The sequence below is a fragment of the Zootoca vivipara genome, chromosome 7 (assembly GCF_965207765.1).
Source record: "Zootoca vivipara chromosome 7, rZooViv2.hap1.1, whole genome shotgun sequence".
Classification (NCBI taxonomy): Eukaryota; Metazoa; Chordata; class Lepidosauria; order Squamata; family Lacertidae; genus Zootoca; species Zootoca vivipara.
In genome coordinates, this window is record NC_142590.1 from 44,452,116 (window position 1) to 44,471,391 (window position 19,276).

The 19,276-nt window shown below is 40.8% G+C and overlaps 1 protein-coding gene across 3 annotated transcripts in view; it reads left to right on the forward strand.

The window, feature by feature from the left end:
- EIF2B3 (eukaryotic translation initiation factor 2B subunit gamma) overlaps positions 1-19,276 on the forward strand; it is an 80,843-nt gene that overhangs the window by 12,677 nt on the left and 48,890 nt on the right. For all 3 annotated transcript variants that reach the window (XM_035121471.3, XM_035121470.3, XM_088673249.1), the window contains exons 4-5: positions 4,514-4,673; positions 5,969-6,080. In XM_035121471.3, the coding sequence (XP_034977362.1) occupies positions 4,514-4,673; positions 5,969-6,080 (272 nt within the window). The remainder of the gene's footprint in view (positions 1-4,513; positions 4,674-5,968; positions 6,081-19,276) is intronic.

The following is a 19,276-nucleotide window of genomic DNA, read 5'->3' on the forward strand; positions in this document are numbered from 1 at the left end:
TATATGCCACCCTTCATTGAAAATTCCAGGGTGGTTTACAACAATTTGCATAAAAAGCAGTAAAGTAAAGACAGAAAAAAGATTTTTAAAATCCAGAGTAGAAAAATTCAAATACTAAAAGCTAGGTAATAAGAGCAGTAAATGATTAAGTAAATAAGTTGTATGGGTTGTACTGTTTGTTAATGTTGTTGTTGTTGTTGCTGTTAATTTAAATTTATATCCCACTTTTCCTCCAAGGAACTCGGCCTAAGTGATTTTGTGGGTAACAATTTGTTTATTGTGTACTATATAAGCCTATAAATAAATAAAACACACTAAGAGGAAATTGGGATCTGTTTATCTAACAAGGACCTAGGGTAGCGAAAGTGGGGGTAATACAAACATTTTCCTGAGGAACAGGTCTGAATGACACAGTCTGAACAGGTTGAACATTAAGAGTGACTTATTTATGGTAAAAGCAGTTTTGGCAATGGGACTATTCACCAGAATTGTGTTACTTTCTTGGTGAAAGCATTGAAGCAGAGACTGTAGTGTGTGTGTGTGTGTGTGTTTGTTTGTTTATTGCATTTACAGTGGTGCCTTGCTTAATGAATGCCCTGCTTAACGAAATTTCCGCTTAACGAAAGGATTTTTCGAGCGGAGGTTACCTCGCTAGACGAATGCGTTTTACGAAAAATTCATCTAGCGAATCGCGGTTTCCCATAGGAATGCATTGAAATTCAATTAATGCGTTCCTATGGGCAAAAAAAAATTCATTGCATTCCTATGGGATTCGCTAGACGAATTGTTCGCTATAAGAAAAGACCCGTGGAACGAATTAATTTCGTCTAGCGAGGCACCACTGTATATCCTGCCTTTTTAATCCCCAGAGGAGCCGAAAGTGACAATACACACACACACCATTTTATTTTCACAACAGCCCTGTGAAGTAGGTTAGGCTGAGAGACAGTAACTGGCCCAATGTCACCAGTGAGCTTTATGGCTGAGTTAGGATATGAACCCTAGTCTCCCAAGTCCTATTCTAGCATTCTGAAGCTGCTACACCAGTCTAGTCTTCCTTCATTCTCAACTTTTGAGGATTGCACTAGATGTCCTGCAAGGCCATGTTTCTGTTCAGCTTTCATGTACAAGTGTCAAATAAAGGATGTTTATATAAGTAATGAAAAATATATAATTACTAGCTGGCCCGGCCACGCGTTGCTGTGGCTCAGTCTGTTAAATGGACCCTCAGAGTCCCCCTTCAGACTCCTCTCACCTTCAGAGTCCCCCTTCATTTTGTTGAAATGTTTTACGCGTGCTCTGTTTACACAGGGTCATCCCTGTGACTCCCCCCCCGCCTTGTCCCGACCCATGAGCTATCCCATCCCCTCCTCCCCCCACCCCCGGCTCATCCCTGTGGTTGTCCCTACCCTGTCCCGACCCATGAGGAATGCCGCCTGCTCCCCCCACCCCGGCTTATCCCTGTGGCTGGGCAATGGGCATACCCTGTCCCGATCCATGACCTATCCCGTCCCCTCCTCCCCCCATCACCCACCCAGGCGACCCCCCACCTCCACTCGGCCCAGTCTGGAAAGCCAAGCCGAGAGGCTGTGGAGAGGGAAGCTTTCCTAGGTGCAGCACCAGTGTAGCTGTTGCTAGAGGACGCTGTTTTGCAACCTCTCCTGTACTCCCAGCATGCACTTTCATCTGATTTGTGAGTTCTGGAACATGTGGTTTTGGGGCTTTTATGTGGCCCAGGTGTGACGCAAACAGCCTGGGGTCACTCTCATATTCGCTTGGGACATTGTGTCCAAATTTGAACGCAAACAGTCAAGCGGTTTCGGAGAAAAGTGGAGACACGCCCACATGTCCAGTTTACATTTTTATATATATAGATAGGTGATCTGGGAGGTCCTATATTCTCTGTGGGGCTTTCCATGATACTTTGAATATTTAGATCCCAGTGTTTACATGAGGTATAATTTTTATCTCTTCCCCAAACTATGTTATGAAAGTATAGTTGTTCTGCATGATTTTTATTTCTGTTTGCATTGACTCAACCTGAAACATAATGCCCACTTCAGCATCAGTTAGTGTTGCTTCTTACTGCGCCCCTTTTTAATAACATGGGTTTGATCTGTCCGGTGTGGAACATTTTTAATTAAGATTTGCTCTGTTGGGATTTTAACGTTTGCAGAATTTATGAAATCAAGCGGTAAGGCCACATTTTTGCGACCCCCCCCTTTTCCTAGTGGACACTCTGTGTGTGATTGTCTTCCAATCAGTGGCTCAGCACAAAGATTTTTGAATTACTGTATATAGTTTAAAAAATACAGACTGTACCATTTATTTTCTTTCTACTGCACCAACTATTGAAAGTAAAGGAAAATACACCCTTCTACTAGGGTGCTTGCCTGGTTTATTTTTTCATTCAGCTATTAGTTTATTCTTTCAGGGGTTCCACGTTGGAAAAAGGGCATCCATCAGACAGTAAGGGCTTTATTTATGAGGGTGTTGGTGTTTCAAAGGGGAGGCTGTTGAATCCCAAAAGAGCCTTTCATGGTGTACTCTCAGCGTGCATATGAGGCCACTGCTCTGCTCATCAGGAGGAGAGGCAGAAATGTGGGCTTTACTTAGCAACCGTGTGTTTCACTGGTCCCTGTGCTCTCTGACGTTTATTTACATATTGAGAGAGTAAATGGGTAGAACAGATGGCAACCAGACATTTGGTGGTTCTGTTCCCTTGCGCTCCTCGGGGGTCTTGCATTCAGCCTTTGCCAAAGTTCATCCTAAAACTAGAAGCCTGTTCGCAATTATGAAAGCCTTGTTGGCAGTTTACTAGGGTGACAGATTAAAGTACATAGTTAAATAATTGCACGATTGAGTTAACAAGTCCAGATAGTTGTTTCTAAAGGCATGTCCATGGCCCTGACGTAGTTTTCATCGTGGATGTGAATTCTTTTTGATTTTGAAATAAAGAGGTTTCCTAATGGAAAAAGAACAGTCTAGTCTTTAACAGCGGCTACGCCGTAAACTTTTTGCTAAAGCATTTTCAACTGTTTTTTTGGTGCTGTCACAATGAACTTGACAGGCCCAGCACTCACAGGTTTCAACACTTCCATGTGTTTTTCACTCTGTTCAAGATTAGCTTATGACCATTTACAACTGTCAAAAATTAATGGTGGAATTTTATTTCTGCTGTACACAGGATCACTTCTGTGCTGAGGTAGGGTTGCTCTGAAGCGGACAAGTGGTGTTTTATCCTTTGTAATTTTGATTTGAAGGCAGGACAGGAGACAACTGCAAGAACATTATCTTTGGAAAACAGCATTTTAGCAGCGACATGGGTACTTTTGCAGTTTTACCAATGCACTTACACATTTTCTCTAGAATTTGGTTTCTTCTGGATATGTTACTATCTCTGTAGAGTTTACACTTCATAAGTGGTAGCATGGTGTTAATAATTATTCCTTGAAGACCCCGTAAAAGCTCAGTCCTGTTTTCCCTGGGCTCCTCAAAAGAGATAATCTCTTTCTGAAGCAGTGTGTTGGTTTCAAAAGCAGCAATTCATATATTCCCTTATTCAGTGCAAAGGAACATAGGATAAATGTTTTGTCTGGAGACAGTGCAATTCAATACTGTACGTATCTACTCAGCACTAAGTCCTATTGAGTTCAATGAGACTTACTCCCAGGTGAGTGTGTATAGGATTGCAACCTTAGGCTTACCTGAAGTTTTGCACCCATTGAGTTCAGTGGATATTACTTCTGAATATAAATCATTGTGCTATAACTTACCTGTGAATTTGTGAAAATTAAACTAAGATAGGCAAAATTTAATTTGTTTTTTAAAAAGATCCTGTTAAATGAGATTTAGAAAACAGGGCTTTTTAAATGAATGCCCCTTTATTTAAAATGTTTTCCATGTTTCCTTTTATCTGTGGATAAGTTGTGATCTTGAAATTTGGGGGTCAGGAGAGAATCAAATAAAGTAAACTTTATTTTCTCACATGGCACACAAACTAGGAAGCATGGGAACAGAGGAAGCTCATTTCATTTAGCTCAGTATTGTGTATGCCAACTGGCTTTCCAGGGTTTCAGGCAAAGGGTCTTTCCCTTATTCTACCTGGAGATGCCAGGGATTGAACCTTCTGTAATCAAAGTATGGTAGATGTTCTACTACTGAGCCAAGAAATGTAGCAGTTTTAACTGGGGACACTATAAGATACTACCAGTAGTGTTCTGTAACCTGATGAAAGTTGGAGAGTGGTTTAACTGATCCATTCTTGGTAGAGCACCAGCAGCAGAAATATGCTAAATGAAAACAATCATTTAAGCTTTGTATGCTATAACTAAGTATCACAAGTAAAATGTATTAGTGGAATGGCCCATTGGTAACTGATAGCTTGATGCAGAGTCCAGAAAAAGAATAATATTTGTTGGGATATCCTTCCACATTGGCTTCTCCTTGACAGCTTGTATTTCAGATGTGTTTGCATGTGTCTGATCTCTCCCCCTCTTTTCTCTTTTGACAGACAGATGTGTTGGTTTTGAGTTGTGATCTGATTACAGATGTTGCTCTACATGAAGTAGTGGACTTATTCCGAGCCAATGATGCCACACTCTCCATGTTGATGAAGAAAGCTTATGAACCTACAGAGCTTGTACCAGGACATAAAGGGAAGAAAAAGCTAGGTAAATTGGGTGCTCTTGATACTAAAGTTTTGACATTTTCACAGGGATTGCCAGCAGAAAATGACAGTTTTCACAAACTTGGAGCAGAATCTGCCAGCTGAAATGGTTCTCCGTGTTTGTGTCTGGTTCCCCATATTTGTGTCTGCCAATATCTCTTTAATCTTAGCATTGTTGCCACATTGTCCTGAAAAAATTCCAATATCCACATGTACAGAAAAAGAAATTCCAAGTATGTATGTTAATTTGTTTTAACAGTTATCAATCACTTATTGATGTCTTGACCATAGTCTTGCGGTTTGAGGCCTGGGATTAAGAGTGGGAATTGCCTTCAGAGTCAGCCCCAGATATTCATTTAATGACAGAAATTCTGACACTAGAGGAGCCTGTTCCAGTACATCTCCAGTTAGAGGAGGTTTCGTTGCCTTGCTCTCACACTATAGATGCCAGCTCAGAAGTCCTAGCAGAATCGGTTATTCTTGTTCTTTTGGACTGTTAAAGTAGATTGAACCCCTTCAAAGGAAAAGGTAGTCAGGGCTGCAGCTTAAGGCTCTGTTGGAAGTTCACTGGTGCTGAAACAACGCTTGATCTCTCTTGTTATGGAGCTGTCCAGGGTGCCACTATATCCTGGAACCCTTGCCTTGCCAGAACCTAGAATTGATTGCTTTGATTCTTCTTGGACAGAGTAAACAGTTTCTTGAACAAAGCTGCCACCACCCTGAGACCCATACAGTTACAGTACTGTACTTTGCTGTTTATGCCCCTTTCAATTTTGTATTGACACTTTTAGAGAGATGACTTGTTTCAAGAATTTATTCTGGAAACCAAAGCACGTGCCCAAGATTTTAGGTGTTGAAGAATATCCTTCTACAAAATGAAAAGCCATGAACTATGTCAAAAAATAATCTGATTTATGTTGAGAAGAGCGGCCTGTGATGACAACCTCACTATTGCTGATTCTTAATGAGGCAAATTTTAAAGCAGTGATGCAGTGCCAAAAATGTATTGGAGGAGTTCTATCTAAAATTCACTCGGTATTCTGAGGGTTGCATTCTCTACATATATCATTTCCAAATTATAGACGCAGGTAGCTGCAGGGGGTGACACATAATGTTTCCTCAGTTTTTCTGACTCCCTTGAATGGCATGAACATGCTCCAGAATTTTCAGGAATTCTTTCAGCTTTGATGAATGAACTTTGCTGACATTTATATATGCTGTGTTTCAGTTGGAATATCTATCATTAGATTGCATTAAAACAGAGGTGTAAAATGTTTGCGTTGTGATTTTCTACTTCAGTGGAACAGCGTGACTTCATTGGAGTGGATGACTCTGGAAAGAGGTTGCTCTTCATGGCCAATGAAGCGGATCTGGATGAAGAAATTGTCATTAAGAGATCTATCCTTCAGAAGTAAGCTTTGGGACTCCTCTTTCAGCTAACTCATTTGGAGTGATAGAGTATAACTAAGGGTATTGAAAATGGATTGGGTTGTTAAAGGAAATGAAAAGCAAGGAACTTGTTGTAATCGTAAATAAAGGATAGCTCCTGTAGGTAGTTGTGGGAATACAGGTACGGCTGGATGTATATTCTGTCCCTTATAAATTTTAATTCTATGCCCAAACAATAATTGGTAGTAGCTAATTTGGAGTCAGAGGAGGGTTCCTTAAGAAATACCTACATAGCTTCTGCCTCTGAGTGGAGAGCATTGCCTTGCATTTGGTTACTCAGAGGAGACCCATTAAAATTAATAGGCCTAAGTTATTTATCTTCATAAATTTAGTTATTTATCTTCATAAATTTCAGTAGATCTACTCTGAGTAGGATTAGCACTGGAAACAGACAATAGTTATATAATTTAGAAATACAGCCAATATAGACAATTCACAAATATTTCCCCCCTTCAGCATTGTTTGTATTAAATGGTATCTAGAACAACTTCCTAGACTGCTGCTCTGCCATGGATTAATGTTGAACATTTGACTTCTGATTTTTCACTTGTTGCAACTACCATGTTCCTTAATGTGCGATAACACATGCAGTTCCCTTTCTTAATCAGCATGGTTGCATTAGATTCCTGCATTGCAGGGGGTTGGACTAAGTGACCCTTATATACAAATCTATGTTTCTATGATTATTGAGTTGTCTGTATCACTTTTTGAAGTGGATTTTCTCTTGATTATGTTGTGTTGTAGATGCCATTCTTGTTTGCTGGTTCATATGCCAAATGCAACTTACTGTATTGTCTTACCAGTCAGTTGGATTGTGTCCAGTGAAGTTTTCCTGTTCATGTGTGGATTCCCACTAGCATAACAGAAGTACTCTTTTCTCTTCTCCCTCCATGTAACCTTCCCATTTGTTCTGGAGGTTCCTCCAAACCTCTGAATAAATTTGGGGGAGGGACATGGAATGAGGAGAGGGAGGGGACATTCTGTTGTGCAAGCCCTTGAGCAAACGAGATTATTTCATTGGATGCAACCCATTGTTTCTTGACTGTACTTATTTTTCTATCTTGTCTGTGGGGCATGGACTGCAAAAAGCAACTTGATTTTCATAGAAAATAACACTGATTTAAATGTGAAGATACCATAAGCAACACAGCCACTGTTGTTTTCGTTTAGGCTTTCAAACTGTCTTTCTATTGCATGCCTAATCATCTGCGTTGAGGGTTCAGCAATCCTATTTCTGCCTCAAGCATTTCTTTTCAACCCATATTTTGTTTGTTTGTTGCATTTTTATAACTTGCCTTTCAATTCTCAACAAATAAAACAAGATATAATACAACAGTAAAACAGTCAAAAGGAACTGTGAGCAGAGAGACTAAACAGCAATCAAGAAACCCAAATAAAACCAGACACTTTAAACATCAAAAGTATCATCCAGATGTTGTTGAAGTGCAACTCCAACTATCCCTGATTATTGACCAAAGTTGCTTGAGTTGATGGGATTTGGAGTCCATGAATATTGGAAGTACACCACATTGTCTCCCCTAATCTAAATAAATAGATATTTTATAAAAAGTCTGTTTTTAAAAATCAAGTTCCTGAACTTGACAGAAAGCTGGTTCTGTAACCTGGGAGCCACCACCAAGAGTGCCCTTTCCAATGTGGCTACCAACTTAATTAGTGATAGAGCCACTACACATTTTTCTCAATTAGATCTTAGAGTGGGGAAACATATTGCTTCCTTCATGCAGTTTACTTAAACCTTGTAAGCCACTGGCTCAGTTTGAGCATGACACTAAGCTAAACCATGGCTAAGTTTAAAGAGTATGTGTGCTCATGCATATTTGGAGAACAAGAGCTGCTTTATTTCTCCTTTGCTGTTGCTGCACTGCAAGAAGTTAAATGATGGATTGGCTTAGTGTTACATCTGAACCCAGGCTCATGGTTTGTCTCCCCCAAACAAACCAATGTCCTCGGTAACAACTACTAAAATAAATTAAAAGCTGCAGCAGTTAATTCAGTTGATCCCAAACACCCTCTTGACTAAAACTGTTATCACCTGGTGTCTAAAAACTAACAGAGAAGGAGAAAGGTAGGGGCTCCCTGAGGAAGATGTTCTTTAATTTCAGTAGAAGCACCAAACTTGTGTCATCATCCTTGCATTTCTGGCAGAATGGGAGTCTGAAGCCAGGCCTTCAAAGGTAACTTGTGTGGGCAGGTTTATATAGAAGAAGACAATCCATGAGGTATCCAGGTTCCAAACTGTTTAGAAATTGGAGCAGAATATGGTGATTATCTGTAAAATTGCTGGAACTTATATGGAAGAGACCAAACCTGTTGAAATAGTGACTGATCTGATGATAATACTGAATATTTTATATAAGCTGCTTAAAGTTTTTTTTAATTAAGCCCTATATGCATTTTATAAATGAATCATTAACATTGAGCTGTTCAGATTCTGTTGCACTAGAGATCTTAACTTTCTATTAAAAAATGACGGTGAGGATCCTGTTGGGTTTCCCCCCTTGTACTTTGAAAATAGAAATGTCTGCAATATTTTCTTAGATGTCAGTATTATTCTGGTATAGAATCTGAAGAGCTTAGATATGATATTTAAAATAGAGCTACACACATAACCCACAACTCAATTCGAAATTCTGTGTCATAGATCCAACAGAGAGTTAGGCTTGCGAGATTTAGGCCTATCATCTGCTCATGTATTGCACAAATCTTCTTAAGCTCACAGATAAAATATATCCTTGTTACCCTCTTTTGTGTCCATGAAAAAATACTTGCCTTAAAGTGACCAAGGACTCCTGTTCATTGTGGATCCCTTGGCTCTGACACCTTCGCACCACCTCCATCCTCACCCTTTATGCCCTATTGGTCAAAGCAGGGCAGCAGCTAGCCCAGCCCACTTTTCCTGACTTCTTGTTCAGTGTCCTCCTACCCCACAGAAGTTTCACTTCACCAAACTCCATCTCCTTAAGCATTTGGGCAAGCCATGAGGTTGGGGAAATAATGAGAATTCCATTGGCCTTCGTTCCCGCCTCCCCCCTCAAGGATGTGGGGGCTGATATATTTGTTTTCAAAGAGTGATTATTATGGGCAGGGAATTGTTTGCCTCACCTTAAGACATTTATGGTTGCACAATGAAACACAGTAAAAGACACCTGTTGGAGCAGGTCTAAATTTGGAGCATTTCCTTTTAAAATGCTTCTGGGTTGTTTGAGGATGAGCTGTCCCTAATAAACCATCCGCCTTCGTGGGTGTTCCATCTGTGCAAATGCAGGTGCAGTGCTGCTTCGAGAGGATGTGCTAATAAATCATGGTGACAATCCGGACTACTCATTACCTCATACAGAAAAGAATACCTCCTATATAAATGTATGGGGTAATTGCAAGAATGGCTTTGAAGTGACAGTGCAGCCTTCTTTTAAAAGATCATACTCATCATGTATTTGAAACAGGGTGTCTGGGGTACACCCCCCCTTTCCCTGGTCTCACTTTAAGATGCAAATGAAAATAGTCCTCTTTAAGTTCTTAATGTGGGGGGAAATTGATGGAAACCGCTTTAAGTGCAGCGATAAACAGACACACAAATGTTGGTAGATCACAGGGACGTTTGATTCCGGTAACTCCACTTAAAATGAATTTAAAATAAAGACAAAATCTAAGTTAAAACAAAAGAAAACATCAACCCTTGGGTTCACTTCCAACATTTTTTTTTTATTTTGCCACGGTCTTCTCTTTAAATTCCTTCTCTAAAAGCCAACTTGACTCCTTTTGTACCTTTGGAGTATAATACCATAACAGAATATAGCTGCTATAAAGTACATATTTCAGGTTAATTTTGGGTTTTATGTCAATGTTGAGGTTTTTACGGTTTCCTCTAAGGCATCATAAATCACCATGATTAGAAAAGGGGCAGCTAGTGAGAAGGGCATGTTAAATAGCTAAAGGATCCACCCACCCACCCTGCTTTCGCCCCTCTGGTAGATTCAGCGGATTCCTCTCCCCTGCCCCCTTTATTGGCAGTTTAGCTATTTGGCATAAGTGATTGAAGGATGGAATTCTCTGCATGTCAGACTAAGTGCTGATTTTTAAAATATAGTTTGCTATGCTTTTGGTACACTCCTGTCCCAAGCTGCCTGCAACAGCCACAAGCTCTGTCTAAATATCCTGGGGGAAATTACCAGAAAAGAATCATTTGGAAGTGATTTTTTTAAAAAAATTATTATTCAAAGAATTAAACTTTTGTTGGCAGTGTGCCTGAGTTTGCAACAGTGTGCCCGTGGAGTGAGCTGTCAGTTTGCCTTAACTCTAACCTCCTTTGCAGAGTGTGGATTTGTGATGGAGAACCTTCTGTGAGTGTTTGGATACATATATTTTTCTGCAAATTTTGGGGGTACCTTGGGTCACTATTAGTACTTGGCATCAATGCTATGAACTGATCCTGGTAGTGACACCAAATACTTCAGGGTTGTACTGTTTCCTTATTCAAATTAAGGGATCTCAAAGGAGCACAGAAAGTTGCATTGATCCATCTACACTGTCTCGGTAGACAATGGAAGAATGTGCCTTTGGGGATGAAGTCAAACTGTTGGAAGGTTACAGTGCCTGCTGTGGCTGTAAAGACTGATATACAGTACAACAGGATAATGACCCACCCACCCCCCAACAGCATAGAAATCAATAGGGCTAACCTGACCCAACAACCTGCCCCCTCCACACACATATAAGCAAGCCACACTGCAATCAACTGAATGCAACCAACCAAACTCAGGGCCCCCTAATCTCTCGCATTGTATGTATGTATGTATGTATGTATGTATGTATGTATGTATGTATAAATAAAGCAAGCACCTACCTATGTGATGCTGACACAAACTCTTACACTAATAATAGGCAATAGAACAAAAGTTCTGGCGTTGTCAGATATTGAACCTGGTACCTTCTGCTTGCAAAGCATATGTCCTCTTATTGAGCTATATATCCTCTGTATGCACCCCTCTCCCTTCCCCCATTGCAGTTCTGCACATCAGCTCTTTTGTAGAACTGAAAGCTGTGCATGTATTCCTATAAAATGCATGCATACCTAAAGAAATGTGAGGGAGAGAGCTGATTAGGCCCCTATGTTCCTATGGATGCTGCAGTGCTTAGAGAAGACTGGATCAATAATAATAAATACCAAAGCAATTTCCCTCAAGTGCAAACAGCTGTGCATGGGGCGGGCGGACCCTCCAATGTTTTGAAAGCAAGCTAGAAACTATTTCAGTAGTTTGAACTACATAAAAAAGTCAAAACCTCATTAACTAGTTTAAATTAGCTATAAACTCTTCCAATAATGGAAGTCTCAGCAAAGCAGATGTGTCCTCATTGGCTGCCTGAAAAGATAAGTAGCATGCTTGGGATGAATGCCAAAGTTGCAGAACCACTTCACCATCTTAATGGCCCACCTTTTTCACCCTTCTGTGAACATGAGTGAGTGTGTGTGCACATGTGCACACACATACATATTAACTAGTTTTTTATTTGTTGCATGTGCACACAGAATGTGGACTTTTTGCCTAGAATTGAATAAGGAATTCGCTTGGGCCAGAGTTGTTGTTGAATTTAAGTGTTCCACTTCTCTATAGTGTGTGAAACGGCTGCTTGGTGCTCATATGGGAGACAATATCCTGGTGGCTTTCTGCCTGTTACTGTAACACAAATATTAATAGAACTCTATATGGTCAAATTTGGACGCGGGTAGTGCTGTGGGTTAAGCCACAGAGCCTAGGGCTTGCTGATCAGAAGGTCAGCAATTCGAATCTCTGCAACAGGGTGAGCTCCTGTTGCTTGGTCCCAGCTCCTGCCAACCTAGCAGTTCGAAAGCACATCAAAGTGCAAGCAGATAAATAGATACCACTACAGCGGGAAGGTAAACGGCGTTTCCGTGTGCTGCTCTGGTTCGCCAGAAGCGGCTTTGTCATGCTGGCCACATGACCTGGAAGCTGTACGCCAGCTCCCTCGGCCAATAATGCAAGATGAGTGCCGCAACCCCAGAGTTGGTCACGACTGGATCTAATGGTCAGGGGTCCCTTTACCTTTATATGGTCAAATTTGATATATGAAGCTTGGCCTGTGTGAGCTCTTGGTAGATCCAAACGTACAAGTGTGCAACTATGTACCTTAAGAGACACTATTGAGGGTGGGAAAGCGGTGTCAAATTTCCTGATAAGAATGTGAACCATGGTGAATCATAAATGTTCCTTTTTTATTATGTTTGAACAGGCCTCTGTGTGTGTGTGTGTGTGTGTGCACGTGTGTGTGTGATATACAATATATATATATATATATATATATATATATATATATATATATATACACACACACACACACACACACACACACACACACACACACACATACATATATACATACACACACAGAGAGAGAGAGAGAGATCTTTTGAGTTTGGGCAGCATCCTCTTAGTGGACTGTTCCTAAGCTTTCTAGCCAAATTTTACTGTGCTGTTGGGATGGCGCAGAAGGCTGAGTCAGAGGTCAGAAAAGTTATCCATGCCTATTTGAACATGGTCTGAATCTTCTTGGCCACATGTTAGACATATGTTACTCATCAATGGGCTGCGGAACTCCATGACGCAAAGTAGACTGGAATGCAAAGTGAGTTAACACCCCTGCCCTGGTTGGAAATATATTGACAAATGTAAGGAAGCAGACTAGAGAAGAAATATTACATGAAGCACTGCAAGAGTAATGTGAGGCATGTGGCTGTTCCTTCCTAAAAAGTTAAATGCCCACAATCCTTGAGAGACGTGAGACTGCTACGGTACTAAACTCATCTTAACATGTTTTCCACCCAACTTTGATAAACACCAGTTCGCCTATAGGAACTCACTGTAAACAAGTGGTACAGCGACAATAAAGTATTTCTATTTCTATTTAAGCTCTTTTTGCAGCTTCTGTTACCATCCCACAAATGTCTAATGTTGTGCCGTAGCACAGCATTTTTAAGGTGCATACAGGAATTTTCCCATACCCCTGTGGGATTATTTTTTCAGCTAACTGTGTGATCTTTTTTTTTCCTTTTCATTTTGCAAGCTACTATTGATTTGCCTTCCTCCAAGAAGCCTTGGACAGATAGTGCTGTTTTTCAAACCCAATCATTTTGTCTACAAATGCATGCAGTTTGAAAGAATAATTGAAAGTGATCTCATTGTTTTTAAACTTAGCTACATTTGGTATTGATAGAACTAACTGGAATTACATAATGCCAATTTGCTACACTTACTGCACTGGCTGCTGAGGGAATGTTGTGCCTGGCCAGTGCTATTCACTGTGGTGAAACTCAGCACCAGCAGGTCGAAACAGCAAATTAAATATCAGCAGGAAACATGAACTAGTGGATTGCTTGTGAGGTCATTTAGACATTCTGTTTTTACTGATGATATTTTAAAAATCCTCATTTTATTGGGGGGAAATCCGCTGAATCATCTTCTGACTGCTGTTCAGTTGGTCCCCAAACAGAATTGCTCTTGTGATTTTATTATTAATTTGATTGGTAGCACAGGAGAGAGAGTGCATGCGCAAATATTATTTCTCTTTAGTTTCCCTGACAGACCAAGTACAGTCGAACCTCGACTTACATCCGCCTCTTCTCACAGATGTTCCAAATTGTGACCGCGGTAAACCTGGAAGTAAACACTGGGTTTGCCGTGATTCATGCATGCGCGGAAGCGGTTTCTGCCATCTGCGCATGCACACAAGCAGCTGCTGCCTCTACGTGTGCGCAGAAGCGTGCTGCCTCCGAATGCGCATGCGCACAATGGCGCCTCTACTAGCGTCCGGTTTTGCCCAGTGGATGGGCCTCTGGAACAGATTATGATCATAAGTAGAGGTTGTACTGTAACTGGAGAAAGGAGTAAAAGACTGAGACACTATATCAGCTTTTACCCTGTTTGATGGCCACCATCTTCATGCCTTGTGGAACATAAATAGTCAACAATTGAAAGGTGAAAGTTAGTTCTCTCCAGTTGCTGAATTCACTGCCTCTAACATGGAAGCCTTTTGTGGGAGCAAGAAATTAGACAAGCCACTTCAAGGGTCTGGGTCTGGTTCTAGGCTAATCAGATGGAAGCATAAGTGAAAACAAGTGCAGTATTTCCACACAATAATAACCCGAGTATAGGAAAAAAGTATGTATGTATTTATGGAGAATGATTCAAGAAGAGAGAGAAGGAGGAAGGCAAAGACCACCTTGGAGCCTCCCCCAGCTGCTCTCCAAGTTGTCATATGCAAAGGATTTGAGAAGTGGGAGGCAGGAAGATGAAAGAGGCAGGTAAGCAAAGAAAATACGTGTTCTAGCAGGACTGTACTGCTTCTCTCTCTCTCCCCTCCTCTCCGCCCCCATAGGCAGTTCTACTATCAACTGCCCTTTGGGAATGTTCCCAGGAGAAAGAGAGAAAAGCAGGCGAAGAGCTGGATTGGCCCTTCTGTTCCCTCCTCCCTGACCTATTACTGCCAATAATCCTGTGGGGAAGGTTGTGGTTAGTTGCTACATTAATAAAACAATGACAATATTATAACTGGATTACTTGTAAGACATCTTGGAAGGATAGGCATACCAAAATGTAGGGTATGAATAATTTAAATAAATGAATGTATCAATAAATAATTTAAATTAATATGGTGTTTTCCTCAAACTGTATTTTTCACAAGTCCATACCCTAAGAGGCTTAGAATCTAAAAATAGACGCAATGGGAAACAGAAGGCAAGGCAGATGTAAGCTGGAGAACTCTAGTCAATCACTTTAGTAACATGCACTTCAGCTTGGTTGCAATAGTGTATTGGGACTACTGTATATATGAAATGTGTATACCATGTGGGTTGCAAATGCTCCTGAGAGAAATCTGGTGGACATATGAAGGAGCTTGTTGGATCATGACCACTGTCCACCGTTATATGTTTCAGCTATTATTGGCAAGTCATTACCTTTCATCTTTGGCTCCCCACATGTACTTATCTTGTGTCTTTTTCATGGTGACTCTGAGGATGCGCAGGAGGAAGGGGGATGCCATCTGAGAACTGAGGAAAAACATTTAAAAAACCAAGAAAAAGAAAGGGGAAAGTTTCAAATTGCTGCTCAAAAAATACGAATTGATTGTGGGGTGAAACATGCCCAACTAAATGAATTGTTGCAAAAAAAAAACTGGAATAAGAATGGTGAAAAATTTCGCTTGCCACTGAGTACTACCGGTAGCTGAAGTGCATAATGGATTGTGAGGATGGCCAAGAAAAGATGCCAAAACTGCTTATGTGCTTTAAAATACTATAGCAGTTATTGATATAATAATCCAGGGACTATCAGATTCCTTGCATTGCATCTGCTGTAAGCATCACTTATTTTTAAAGTTTTAGAAGTTGAACATCACACTCATTGGATAAGCTATGGTCAAATAAACGGAACATTGTTGAATATCTTTGAGCTCCTCACTTGAAACTCTGAGTCTTGGCCAGATAGAACAGTAACAACAGAATCTCAGAGTACTATAAATTCAGCTAGAACCTGGGGGGGGGATGCCAATTTCTGTTTGCATTATTATTTAAACTATTTGTGCAGGAAAGGCTTTTCAGCAAGCCCCTGATTATTTTCAGAGGGGCCCCATTTTTCAATTATTGCAGTAGAATGGGCTAGGGTTGTGGCTGGAACATTGCACCTGAAGGGCAGCCACCAGATAGAATATCTAAAAAGAACCCCTGAGAACAGGACCTCTTCAGACTCCCTTTTCTCCTGCAGCCTTTGGTTTTAAGAGTACTTGAAACATATTGTTCATCAGGTAGAGTACTGCTCTGTGCTTGGTCCATGCGTTAGCGTTTCAGTGAACACCTCTTTCCCAGGCCAAGCAGCTATTGAATTTTTTTTAAGCTTTTCAGGAAGGAGAGTATGTGAGCACATATTTAGCTGCAGCAGACGCTATTGAAAGAATAATGGATTCTTTCCACATTCAGCTCCATTCTTCTCCTAATGGCCAGGCTACTGGAGTGCGGTTGTGTCAAAATTATTTCATTTCTGTGTTTCAGTCTTACTTTTGCTCACCCTCTCAGCCCCAAGTGTACTTAATGAGAATGCTGAAGGCCAGAATTTAAAATTCTGTGTTGGGCAAAGCCCTTTAACCTGTTTGTATGTAGAGATTGCTCTGTGGGTTGTATTATTATTATTATTATTATTATTATTATTATTATTATTATTTGGGGAGGGGGGTCCCCCTCACTATCTGTCTGCACAATAAGACACAGCATTCCTTCATGTTCTATTCTTGTTTTCCTTCTCCGGCCTCTGCTTGATATACCGGTACCTATTCCTTAATAATAGAGTGTTGGATAGCACCGTTGTGAAAAGTACATTGGTTTATGAAGATAAGAGACATTTTGGAAGCTGGGTAGGATTCTTGCAATTGCATGGCTCATGTTACTTAAAAAGAGGAAACTGAGAAGAAAAATGTAGGAAGTCTTAAGTGCTTCCTATTGAAGATAAACCAAAGCCAGGGTGGAGAACAGGCAACCTCCAGCTGTTGCTGAACTAAAACTCCCATCAGCCCCTGACAGCATGGCCAGTGGTCAGAGATGATGTGATTTTGAGTACAAGTTGGGGAAGGCTGTTGTAGGCAATGGGGGGGGGTTGTTTAGCATGATTGATTTTCCAACACACTGCTTGGGTTTGCTGGGTCTACAATAGTGTGTGTGTTCTGTGAAGTGACTCCTTTCTAGTGTGGATAAAACTGAACAATTGTGGAGAACTGAATATTTTGGGTTCTTATTAGAATCCTGAAAATTGAATGGCAACTTTAATTGTTTTCAGAAAAACATGTGAGTTTAATAACCTATGCTAAAGGCTTGGGAATCAGAGGGAAAATAACAAAGGCTTTTAAACCTTAAAGTTTCAAAGCCTATTTTACAATTTTAGAGGCACTGACTTAAGGATTTTTATATCTGGGCTTAATAATTCCACCAATTTTGGCTTGCTACCTACAACAGTCATTTAAAAAAATAAGAAATAAAAGTTGTTGTCAGCTACTGAGTGTCTGGAGTAGAAACGTAGAAGAAAGCCGGCAAAAACCCTCAAAGGAGAAGTTTTGCCTTGTAATCCTATTTCCTATGGCAGTTCCTTAACTTCAGTCATCACACATCTGAAAGAATTTTTATGACCATGTGAGACAGAGATGAAGGTAGTGAGAGAGAGTAGTCTAATCTTATGATGAAAGACACTCTCCTAAGGTGCATGAATCACTTGCATTAGTGCAATTCGTGTGGATATTTTCTGCAAGGTGTCTGAATAAAAACATATTTCAGTAGAAAGAGTTTTATGAATCCAATCTGAATACAATCCCAGTCTCTATGCTACAACACTTCTAATCAAAGAGTTACTCCTGGTGTTATTCAGAGGTGCCAAAAAGGATGACACAGGTGACTCCATCCTTTTCCTTTGTTTTAGCATAATATTCAAAGTGGGGACTTCTCCTGTGGGGAGTATGCACAGAAGACTGTAGGAAGATATGGAGGTTTCTGCTTAGCCTTAGATAGTTAAATTGAAAGTAGGGCTGGGCGATATATCAATCTATTGTCCAAAACCGGTTTGAAGTTCACATCATGATAATTGTTTCATAAAATTTGAGCTGGCATTATATTGTGAATCACAATGTGTGTAAGCGCTAGGCGATAACTGGTTTTCAACATCATGATAACTCTGCAATGTTATCCCCAGCTAAACATTGCAATCTACCACAATGTCTTAAATAAGGATGGAACTATACAGAGGCAAGCAGGACAATGTCCTGGCAACTTGCCTCCGTATAGGTAAAGGAACCCCTGACCATTAGGTCCAGTCGTGACCGACTCTGGGGTTGCGCGCTCATCTCGCATTATTGGCCGAGGGAGCCGGCGTATAGCTTCCAGGTCATGTGGCCAGCATGACAAAGCCGCTTCTGGCAAACCAGAGCAGCACATGGAAACACCGTTTACCTTCCCGCTGTAGCGGTTCCTATTTATCTACTTGCATTTTGACGTGCTTTCGAACTGCTAGGTTGGCAGGAGCTGGGACCAAGCAACGGGAGCTCACCCCGTCACAGGGATTCGAACTGCCGACCTTCTGGTCCTGGCAACTTGCCTCCGTATAGTTCCATCCAACTTGTATTTTCAGCTTGCATTTTGGCTCGCCTGCTAATGAAAGTGATCATGAGGTGATTGATAATATCATAATTTATCCGTTTTGGACCCTAAGTAGTAGTAGTTGCCAAGACATTGTCCTGTTCGCCTCTGCGTGGTTCCTTCTTTGTTTCAGATATCATGATATAGCAATATATCACGATGTTCAGCTGGTGATATATCACGATATTGAAAACCAGTTGTCGCCCTAGTATGGAAAAAGTATCCTCTTTTCAGTGCTTTTGCATATTTTCTGAATTGGTCCAGAGAGAGATGGCTGTAGAACAGATATGTTAGGTCCTCTGTCCTTGAAACCCATTCAACCCAGTCTGTGTTATCTCTCTTGATGGAAAGCCATTTTGCTGTATTTCTTTCAGTGATGAAGGGACTTCGCTGATTAAATTAAAGCCCATGATTTGGCTTAGCAGGTCATGTGAACCAGCTCATAGTTCACATTTGAGCTCTGTTATGGTTCTGTGACTACCTTACCCCATATAACTGACTCTACTATCCTATTCATGTGTTCTACATCTCTACAAGATGCAAGAGGGAAGTGTGAGAAAAAAATGTGCAACTTTCTCCCACCAGCACCCAATCTCCCTCCAGGAATTGTGGCAGGGAACCTTCTCTACTCATCTAGGCTCTGCATGATATAGAACCCATATTTTCTGTGGTTGTAAATCTTGCAAGGAGCCTACTTGAAAGGGAAGTTTTCCTGCTGCAGAAGTTCCTTCTCCAGCTCATAGAGAGCAATGGGGGCATGTTGATTAATCACAGAAAAAGAATGCTTGCCCTGTTTATCCATTGCCACCTCTTTAAGATGTCATTGACACTGATGTCTCAGTTCATTTCAGGTATTTCTATGTTGCTAATGCCACTGGATATAACACTGCTGCTACTTCAGGACTCCACGCCTCTTCTACAAATATTCTATGAAGCAGTTGCTGCACTATTCC